Source organism: Vombatus ursinus, unplaced genomic scaffold (assembly GCF_900497805.2).
Source record: "Vombatus ursinus unplaced genomic scaffold, bare-nosed wombat genome assembly UNPS02007284.1, whole genome shotgun sequence".
Taxonomy (NCBI): Eukaryota; Metazoa; Chordata; class Mammalia; order Diprotodontia; family Vombatidae; genus Vombatus; species Vombatus ursinus.
Window position 1 is genome coordinate 15847617 of NW_020947062.1, and position 11392 is coordinate 15859008.

Sequence of the window (11392 nt, forward strand, 5' to 3'; positions counted from 1 at the left end):
ACCACATGCAAAAGTGCTTTAAGTGAACAATAATAAGAGAAATGCAGATTAACTCAATTTTTACCTCACACAACTGAAACGACGTAGGGTGGGCTTTTGAAAGACCAATAACCCACCTGATACACTATTCATGGAGATGTGCATTGGTTCAAGCATTCTGGAAAACAAGTTTGGAATTATGCAAAAAAAAGGTAGTTAAAGAATTCAGGCCCTTGGCAGGAGGATTTTTTTTTTTTTTTAAAGGCAACTGGGGTTAAGTGACTTGTCCAGGGTCACACAGCTAGTAAGTGTCAAGTGTTTGGTCTGAGGCCGAATTTGAACTCAAGTCCTCCTGACTTCAGGGCTGGTGCTCTGTCCACTGTGCCACCTAACTGTCCCTCGAATTCAGGCCCTTGGGACCAGAAATCCTACCAGGCCCATGCTCCTAGGAAATAAAAAATGAAAATGTCCAATATATTTATGAAAATACTCATTAGGAGCACTTGTAATGATATCAAAGAATTAGAAATAAAGTGAGTGCTCATTCATTGGAGAATGAATCTGTGGTCTTATATATCTTGGATAACATATATAACTGAATGATAATAGCTAGCACTTAGGTAACACTTTAAAGTTTGCAAAGCACTTTACAAATATTAATTCATTTTATCCTCACAGCAACCCTGAGAGGTAAGTGGTGTTACTATCCCTGATTTACAGATGAGGAAACTGAGGCAGACAGCAGGTAAGTGTAACTTAGGATCATAAAGCAATTAAGTGCTTAAGGCCACATTTCAACTCTGGTCTTCCTGATTCCAGGCCCAGCCTCACATCCACTGTGTCACCTAGTTGCCTCTGGTAATAGGAATGTAGTGAAATTTTGCACATTAAGAAATTACAAACATGAGGAATTCAGAGAAACTTAGGAAGATTTATATCAACTCATACAGTAAAAATAAGCAGAACAGTATGCACGGGCATGACTGCAGTTGAAATGAAAGAATTATTAAAAAGAAGCCAAACGCTGAGTAATTGGAAAAACCAGTAGTAATGAATCTGAAAAACAGATAATGAAACATACATAACTCCCTTCCTCACTTATGGCAAAGAAACAGGGGGCTACAAGGGCAGAATAATACCTTCATTGTCAGATGCAGTCAGTCCATTAATTATTTTTGCTTAACTGTTTCTTTGTTACAAGAAAGAATTCTGTTGGTGGAGGGAGGGAGACAAAACAGTATATTCAGAAATGATTTTGGTATAAAAGCAAAAGGCATCCATAAAACTTTTTTAAAATGGGGGAAGAAAAAGGTTTGTTGATAACCAATGAGCATCATTTTTTCATTAGGCAGAAATCATTTATGTTATATGCCTTTTAAAAAAATTATTTTTACTGATAGCTTGTTTTTGTATCTTTCTGTCTGAATGTATACCTCCCCTGACCCATTGAGCCATTTCTTATAACAAAACTTTAAAAAAGAGAAAAAAATCAGCAAAATGAACCAACACATTGACTGTGTCTGACAGTGTATGAAATATTCAGCACTCATAGTCCTCCACTTCTGCAAAAGGAGGAACATTTTCTTGACAGTTCTTTGGAGCCAGGCTTGGTCATTGTTATTTGTATAATTTTAGTGACTTCATGAATGCACATTTAAATCAGACCCTGATTTAAGTGCTAAGAATAAGGTTGCTTTTCCTTGAAAACAAAGGGATAAAAAAATACTCATCTTCTCTATTCTGTTTATTCATTTCTCCATTTGGAGAACTAAATTGCATTTCTTTGATTTGACAGGTCATCCAAACAGAGTGCTGTGAAAGAGAAAGATCCATTGCCGTCTCCTGCTGGGCCTATTCCCCTAAAAGACCCAAAAACTGAGCATGGATCCAGGAAAAGAACAGTCAGCCAGTCATCTTCCCTAAAATCTACCAATAGCAGCAACAAGGAGAGTAGTGGTAAAAATAGTTCTTCCACTTCCAAGCAGAAAAAGACAGAAGGGAAAGTTTTTAGTGGTTCCAAAGAAGCCAAGGTAAGAATTTAGAGGCCTTCTCAAAGGGTTAGCCCTTTGAAGATTTATTTGCTCATTGCTTTAAATTATGATTTACATGTAACTTTTCCATTGTGATTTTTCTGATTGGCATTTTAAAAATCTTGTTTAAAATATTCTTTATTTACTAGCTGTGTGACCCTGGGCAAGTCACTTAACCCTGATTGCCTCACCAAAAAGAAAAAAGAAAAATGTTCTTTATTTTAAAAAAATACTTTATAGACCCTGGACATCAGTAACAAAGCCCATCATCTTGATAGTAAACTCCAGTTGTGATAACAACTGAGAATTACGTTTCAGTAGGCAGGAATCTGAATGTTGCCTGTGTTGTCAGATTCACCCTGTGTCTATTCATTTTGCTTAACTGTTTTTCTTTGTTATAGGGGAGTGTGTGTGTGTGTGTGTTTTGGTTGAGGGGAGGGGTTGGAGGTTGTTTGAAAGATAGGAGATAATTACGATGTCAAAACAAAAGGTATCAATAAAACATTTAAAAAAGAGAGATTATGAAAACAGCCTAGTAAATGGTTAACTACATGTTAATTAAGATTAGCCTCTATGGTTGAAAACAACAATTGAGTATAAAAATTAGTCTGTTAGATAAAAACTGACTCTAATTCAAATGGTACCACTTGTTTAGAGTGAATTTTTGGTATGAGATTTGAGAATTGAATTGCTTTGGATTTCAAGTTGAATAATAAGGTGACATATGTAAAATGAACCCAGTTAGTCATTCAGCTTTGTTAGAGCCAATGAAACTTTTAGCAGAGCCAGCACTGATTCAGTTCAAGATAATGTAAATGTAAAGAGATACCAGTCAAAGCTTTCATGTAATTTGTAAGCAGGACATTTTGAAAAAGAAGTTTTTTGAAGGTTGAATTTCCTAGGTAAAAATTTTAACCTTTTGTGTGAATCTCTCTTCAAACTATCTTGGTAATTGAGGAAAACTCCTTAAAGACAGAATAGAAAAAGTAGAATTGAACTACTCTTCTAGGATACAGGAACATGGTGTTAATGTTATTGAGTTTAGATTCCTTAAGTTAGTTAAGATTTGAAAATAGGAAGAATTTCCATGTAAGGCAGCAGAGTTAATGAATTAAACACTAATTTATGAATGCTCAGCTTAGATGTAAGTCTTAAATGTAGCTGGGCTGTATTAGGTAATAGCTAAGTTAACTAACTACTAACTCAGTAGATAATTCAGAATGAAGGAGCAGACATAAAAGATTCAGAAGTTGTAGTGATAGATGTAGCTGATGAGAATGGAACGTTAATGGGTAGGTGGCAGCATAGGCAGGGTGTTGGTTATATTAGGACTTTGGTCTACTTGGCAATTTGAAGTGAAAAGTCCTCAGGCAACTAGAACCATTAGGTAGTAGCAATTTCCTTCAAATTAGTATCATAGGATATCATTAGATGTACTGTGCTGTGTTTTATGCTACTTTGGACAAGCTATACAGTTGAAACTTAGGCTGGCAGATAAATGTGTTGGGAGTTAGGTATAAAGGTCTGGGGACAGGGCTGAGCAAGTAAGGCACAGCATGGAGCTGGCCAGTATGGTATACTCGGGTAAGAGGAAGTCCCAGATCCAGGACAGAGTGTTCTGAACCTTGTCCTGGAGCAGGAACAGGTGTGAACTGGTGGTTCTGTCACTCATCCCTCAGAGCTGGGTTCTCCTCTAGTTAGTGGATACTGAGGAGGGACCTGTTGCTAGGGCTGGTGGTCTAGGGAAAAGAGCAGTTGTGACCCAAGGATGGGTCTGAGCAGCCCTGTGTGCCTGTGACAGTTCAACTGGAGTGAATAGGGTCTTAGATCCAGCGCCCAGCCTGTTTTGAAGCCTGCAGCAGAATAACAAGTTCAGGGAGCTTAAACCAAAGGGGAGCCTACAGTTCTGTTAATCAGAACCTTTAGAGCCTTCTAGGTAGTTGACAGTGGTTGGGTACAGCAGCTCTCTAGTAGAGCTTCAATGGAGGGTAAGCCCATAATTGTGTCATTCAGACCTAAATCCAGGTCAGGAATTTGCAGAGTTTAGACCTGGAAGGCAGGAAGCAGACTTCTCCATTTATCAGGTTGTTTTGAGCTCATTTGCATCTTAAGGTGTCCTGAGATCCTTGAAGAACATAATACTTATTATTTGAGAAAGAGGCAGGACCCAAGAGAATATAAAACAGGACCAAGCATAGTCCAAATATTCACTTCAAAAATGGTAAGAGTCTAGCTTTAATGAGAAGTCCAAATTTAGGAAGGAAGACAGGAAAAATGAGTAAACAAAGAATCTGGCATTAAAGAGCTATTATGGTGACAGGGATGCCCAAGTCACACACACAGAAAATGGCAGCAGAGAGAACAAAGATTGGCCACAAGATCAACTAACATTACTGGAAGAAATGAAGTGAATGTTTTTAAAAAATTAACAATTATTTTATAAATAAAATGAGAGCACTACAGGAAAGAATTGACCAAAGAAATGAGAGCTATGGAGGAAAGATTTAGAAAAAGAATTAACAGCTTAGCTATAAGGTTATAAAGCCTGACCCAAGCAACAGAAAACATAAAGATTAGAACAGACCAATTAGAAGTAAATGAATCTTTGAGATAACAAGAAATATTAAAACAAAGCCAAAGGACTAAAAAAAAAAAAATTAGGTATCTCACAACAAAAGCAACTGACCTGGAAAACAGATCAAAGAGACACAGTTTTGAATCATTGGACTAGCTGAAACCATGACCAAAAAAATAGTCTAGACGTCAAATTTCAAGAAGACAGTCTGGATCTATTAGAACCAGAGGGCAAAGTGAAAATAGAAAGACTTCATTTTTTATTGTTTTGTGGTAGATGTTTACAACATGCTTGTTGTTTCTTATGGGACAGTATTATTCTAACACATTCATGGTCTACAGTTTGTTTACCAATTCCCCAATCAGTGGGCATCTACTTTGCTTATAATTCTTTGCTGCCTCCAAAAAATGCTATTATAAATATTTTGGTATATGTGAAATCTTTTTGTCAGTGACAAGCATGGGGGACATATGCCTAGCAATGGAATCTCTAGGTCAGAGGATGTGGACATCTTAGCTGCTTTGTTAGCGTAACTTGAAATTGCTTTCCAAAATGGTTATATTCAGTCACAACTACAAATTAATGTGATGTGACACTTTTCACAACCCCTTCGTGATTTACTAACTGGTCTCATTTTTACCAGTTTGCTAGGTATGATATAAAACCTCAGGGTTGTTTTGATTTGTATTTTTCTTATTAATGATTTGTAGCATATAGGGTAAAATATTTGATTAAAACAAGATTTTTCCCTCCAGTTTACTGCTTCCTTTATCTTATTTTAGATGCATTAATTTTGTTTATGTAAAGCTTTTCAATTTAATCAAAATTATCTTATACATATTCCTTAATTGGCTATATCCCTTGTTTTGGCTCTACTCATAGCTGTAAAAGGTCTATGATCTGCTTCTCTTGTAATTTTTTTATGGTATAATGTTCAGGTTACATAGCCATTTTGAATCTACTGTAGAATGTGGAATGTGTTGATCCAACCCCAAAACATAAATAACTTAGAACCAGGAAAACTGGAAAGCAGTTGACTTGTTTTTAAGGGGGGAAAGTAGCAGGCATAATGTAATATACCAGCTCTAAGTATCACCTCTGATGCAGATGACTTCCAAATCTTAGATTTTTTTGTCCTAACCTTTCTTCTCAGCTCCAGACTCATATCTCCAACTGCCTATCCTATGATATGCTATTATCTCCCCTTAGATGTCCCATTGGCACTTCAGATTTGCCATTTTCAAGACGATACTTCTTGTCTTTCTTGCTAAACTTCTTTTTGTTCCTTTCTGTGGTACTGTCATCTACCCTGTTATCAATGACACCTTCCTCTCTTTCATCTCTCATGGTCAGTTTCTAAGTCATTTCAGTTCTATAACATTTCTTGAATTAATCCCATGTTTTTTTATTTGTGCTGTCACTACACTGGTACATAGATTCTTATCACCTGCCAGAACTGTTGTTAAGAATCCTCTTGACAGGCATCCCCACCTTCTAATTTTTTCCCACCTGATCCATTCCTCATACCCATACTCTGAATGGTCTGTCTTAAGCATACCTCTGATCATGTCATTCCTTTGCTCAGAAATCATTAGTAGCTCCCTCTTGTCTACTAAAAAAGCTCTCCTGGAATACAAGGACCTCCACAATGTGCTGCCACACTACATTTCTTATAATATTCCTTTCTGCCTTTGGTTGTTTTGTTGTTGTTTTGTTTTGGGGATTGGGTCTCCCTATCTCTCCCAGGCTGGAGGTGCAGTAGCCACTCACAGTCCCAATCCCAATCCCAATACTGATCAGCATGGAAACTTTTAAGTAGCTCCATTTTCCTGACCTGGACCATTTTGCCCCTCCTTAGGTAGCCTACTGACTCTCCCCTGCCAGGAGCTCACCATACTGTTGCTAGACTTAAACTTTAACGCGGCTGTAGCTCAGAACTCTACAGTTCAAGCAGTCCTTCAGCCTCAGACTCCTTAGGAGCAGAATTACAGTTGTGTGCCTCCAAACCTGGCCACACTGTTAATTATGCTTAATATGTCTTCCTTCCCCTTTTCCTATTGAAATGTCATCTTCCTGCTGAAGTCCTTCAGAGCTCCACACAGTGACACCTTATAAAATCATACATTAGAACTGGAAGGAACTTTAGCCCACTCTCCTCATTTTCCAGATATGAAAATTGAAGTCCATCAAGATGAAATGACTTGGCTATGATCATACAGTAACATAGCCAGAATTTTAATCCATGCCTTCTAACTCCAAATTCAGTGCTCTTTCTCCTACATCACTCTCCCCTGTCAGTAACAACCTCCTCCTTCAGACTTCTCACAGTATTTTGCCATTCTCTAAAGTACTTAAGTATTATGTATATTTGTGTTTTATTCCATCACCTAGGAATGTAAGTTCCATGAAAGCAGGGACCATGTTTAAACTTTATGCCCCCCTAGTACTGTGAATAGACTTCATATAGGCATATAATTTAGGGGATGAATGAAAAAATGAAAGAATGAACTTGATGTTGTGAACAGATTGCTAATTTGCTAATAGATAGCTAAATAGATAGCTAGTAGATAGCTAAATTGCTAATTAATATTGCTAATCCATGCGAGAAAATAATGCCTCACAGATTGGTCCGTTCTGGCTTATTGATTTAGCGTATAATTTACTAATAATTCTAATGTGATTTTGACAGTAGGTCCATGTGGTCTTTATGTTTTCATTAGCTGACATTGAATAAAATGAACTGTGTTCATGTAAAATGGAAAATAATTTTCTGAGTATTTTGAGAAATTCTTAAATCATAGAAAAGTGTGGTTTATAAAACATCATCAATTGAAATGACTTGCAAAAGGGTAAGGAGTTGATTAATTTGTATCCTGAAGTAGAAAATCATTTTTGTATTGATTATATATCTTATTAACTCTTTAACTTGCAGCTGTTTATTTCAAATTGCTAATTACCTTTTTTCAGGAGAAGGTTCCAAGTAGTTCTTCAAACTATCCTCCAGCTACACAAATTCCAGATGGCTCTAAAACACGTAGAGCAAAGCTTGCTTTTGATGACAGGTAAAACAAATGGAAATGTATCTGTGTACACAAAGCTTCCCGCTGTTAAACTAGTGATGGATTTTAAATGTGAAAGTCTTGTCATGATTAGAAGGCATTGACACTATATGTGTAAAAATGTTAAAAAACTTTTTAAGGAGATGCATACTTATTCCCTCTTGTGACAACATATTATGAGTACAAAGCCCACTTCAAGGAGTTAAAGTGCACTCCAAGTTATATGTCCATTCTTACTAACAGAATACTAGCTAGAACAAATGGCTTTTTCTGAGATTAGCCATGAAGATAGTTCCATTCTGATTTTTATAACAGCTGTATTCAAAAAGTTATCTCTTGATTTGTACTAAATCTCAGGAGTAAATTAGGTTACTAAGTACTTTGTACTAGAAAGTTTGCTGGGAAGTATTTTCCTGGGTGTCTCATTTTGCTTTCTGAAATTTTCAGTATATTTGTTTGGTTAAATCCGATCCAACAAGCAATTTTTCAGTGGCTATATGGTGATCATGGTACTGTGCTAGGTGCTGAGATATAAAAACAAAACAAAAAATGGTGACTTGCCTCACAAAGCTTACATTTTACTGGGAGAAATGTAACATACAGAGAAGTGTGTACACGATAATGTGAGGAAGAAGAAAGTACTAAGAACGAGGAACTTTACAAAAATATTCCATAGAATGTGGCTCATGAGATGAACCTTGAAAGAACTAGGAATTCTAAGAAGTAAATGTGAGGATGGAATGCATTCCAAGCATAGAAAATAACTTATACAAAGATATGAAGGTGAGAAATAGAATGCTGAGTTTGCAAGTAGACCCATTTGAAAGATAATATAGATTGCATGGAAGGGGAGTAATATAGTGAGCTTGGAAATAGAGGCTGGTGCTATAATTGCAAAGGGTTTTAAATGCCAAATTTAGGCATTTTTAGTTTATCCTAGGAGCAATAGGAAAGCATAATGAAAATCAACACTATGTCTGATTTAAGTTTTGCTTGCAACGAGTATGCTTGCTAAATAAAGTCACTTTCAATTATATACTATATTTCCTGTAACTGTGAACATTGAATAAATTGAATATTGATCCACTACAGAGATGAACTAGAATGTGATCTTATGAAAAATGTTTCCATTTCTGTTACAGGAGTCATTCAGCAGACCATTATTTACAAGAAGCTAAAAAGCTAAAGCACAATGCGGATGCATTGGTATGTTGCCCTTCATGTGTAGCTTTTTGGAATTAACTGGCAATTTTTACTTTGATTTTAGCCGCCTTTGCTGTACTCCACAACTTTCATTTTCTCTCATGACTACTTTCTCTTTAGTCTGATAGGTTTGAGAAAGCTGTCTATTATCTTGATGCTGTGGTATCCTTCATTGAATGTGGGAATGCTTTGGAGAAAAATGCTCAGGAATCCAAATCTCCATTCCTTATGTATTCAGAGACTGTGGAGCTAATTAAGTAAGTACATGGAGATGTCTACATCAGCTTGGTCAGTAATGCTGATGTGAAGAATACAGCTGACAACAAAATTTAATCATGGATTGGCTGCAGGGCAGCTAATTAAATGACTTCTGAATTAAGTGATTTCCTAGGCCTTTTTACTTTGAATGAGTTTGATTCTGTTGTGTTGGAGGGTGGGAGGAAAGGAGTAACTAGATAAAATAAAATACTTGGTTTTGATTATATTTTGAGGTCATTGATCTGTGTACTTAATGTTACAGGTACACTATGAAGCTGAAGAATTACTTGGCCCCAGATGCTACAGCTGCAGATAAAAGACTGGCAGTTCTTTGGTGTGTAGATTGTAAAATGCCACATTTGCACCAGGTTGTGATAGACACAGAAATGCTTTCTAACTTGAATATGCACCTACTTCTAGTGTTTTTTTGTTTTGTTCTGTTTGGCATTACATGAATTTGGGATCTGTGTTATAAGACACAAGATGTTAAGAAAAATATAAAATAAATAGATTTCTATATTGCTTTCAAATTACAAGGCACTATGGAGGAAGGTTGTCTTCTCCCTACCAGGTAGACCCCTTCATCTTGCTTTGAGAAAAGCCTTGGTAGGATACAAGAGGGTGTGCCATAATCTAGGTTTTTAACCTCATCTCTCATACTGTCTTTTCTTGGGGATCTAGTATAGTGCACATTGATTCATTCTCTTCCTGGTTGCATCTTACCCCATTTATAAGAAGAGAATAAAAATTGAAATATATCTGATGTCTAAGGCAGTATAGTGGACCTACTTATTATACTTCTCTGGGGTATTTGGGGTAGAAAGATTCACTTTCAGAATTAGGGGCTTAACTGATTACTCCCAGACTGATGATCTTGATGATATTGATGATAACACACTGTTCACTGTAGTTTTTATTTAGCTTTCTGGAATACTTAAAGAGTAACCATATTACTCCTTTAGTAATCTATTAGATTGTGAGCTCCTTGAGGGCAGGGACTGTCTTTTTCCTCTTTTTATATACTTTTATATCCCCAGCATTTAGCACAGTGCTTGGCACATGGTAGACTCTTAATAAATATTTATTGATAGTAATTTTGTCTTATTCTGTAGTATTAGTAGTTGAGTCATTTTACCTATGAAAAGCTAATGTCATTGTCAGCTTAGTGATAACAGTTTCTTTCAAATAAACTTGGAGAAAATGAAAGGTAACTTTTTTTTATTCATTGTCCAGTGCTGGCATTGTAAACAACTCTTTCTTCTCTCTCTCCTTTCTCTTTTTTTAGCCTTCGATGCCAGTCCTTACTGTACCTGAGGTTATTTAAGCTGAAGAAGGAGAATGCTTTGAAATACTCAAAAACATTAACTGAACATTTAAAGGTAAATGTAGCTGGTAGAAATATAAATTTTAGTTCTCAAACCTAATTTTGCAAAAGGGCCTCCTTCCATTGTCCTTAGAAATGTCTTTATAATGTTTCTAGGTATTGGGAGAGGAGAGCATTACAAGCATCTGAGTATTGGGGGATTGAGGAGGAGGAGGAGGTAGTTAATGACTATGGTGAATGTTCATTTTGAAGATTGTTGGGACTTAGGGCTTCCAACAAGACAGTTTTTGGCTTACTGCTTTTTGAAATCCCATTTTGGCTATCTTTGGCATTTTATTTAGCCATGTATAAATAATATTTCAGTATATAAGTCTATTTTCATTGAACTTTAGAAAGTCTCTTAACAGCTCTTCCTTACATATCTCTTTTTTGTTCCTACTTCTTTTATTGGCATTTAGGACCATCCACAATCCACCCCCACCCTTCCTTTTTTGAGCTTTCTCCAGCAAGGCTACCCACTATCCATGAACAAGCTCTGTACATTCCCACCTCTGTACCTTTATTTATATCATTCCCTTTGCCTCAGATACCCTTCTCTGCCTTTCTGAATCCTTCCAGGCACAGCTCTTCCATAAACCCATTTCTCAGATCCCACTCCATACCTCCCCCCAGCTCACAGTAACGTCTCCCTCTTTTGTCCTCATATATTTCTTTATTGTCTCTATCACCTGTGCTATGTACATATATGTCTTCTCTCCCTAAAAAGATTATAAGCTCTTTTTGAGGGCAAAAACCATGCTTTATGCTTGCTTTGGAGAGTACAAAGCTCATACATAGTAGACATTCAATATTTGTTGATTTATTGACCAGTAAATTGTGTTTTTGTTTTTTTGTTGTTTTTTTTTGTTTTTTGGTTTTGTGTGTGTGTGTGTGTGTGTGTGTGTGTGTGTGTGTGTGTGTGTGT

The 11392-nt window shown here is 36.4% G+C and overlaps 1 protein-coding gene across 6 annotated transcripts in view; it reads left to right on the forward strand.

Moving 5' to 3' along the window:
• Positions 1-11392, forward strand: part of AFF4 (AF4/FMR2 family member 4) — a 107316-nt gene that overhangs the window by 65016 nt on the left and 30908 nt on the right. For 5 of the 6 annotated variants that reach the window (XM_027848996.1, XM_027848995.1, XM_027848994.1 and 2 more), the window contains 7 exons: positions 658-669; positions 1775-2009; positions 7552-7646; positions 8786-8849; positions 8967-9103; positions 9367-9438; positions 10390-10483. In XM_027848996.1, coding sequence (XP_027704797.1) covers positions 658-669; positions 1775-2009; positions 7552-7646; positions 8786-8849; positions 8967-9103; positions 9367-9438; positions 10390-10483 — 709 coding nt within the window. The remainder of the gene's footprint in view (positions 1-657; positions 670-1774; positions 2010-7551; positions 7647-8785; positions 8850-8966; positions 9104-9366; positions 9439-10389; positions 10484-11392) is intronic. The other variant, XM_027848993.1, reaches the window with a different exon arrangement.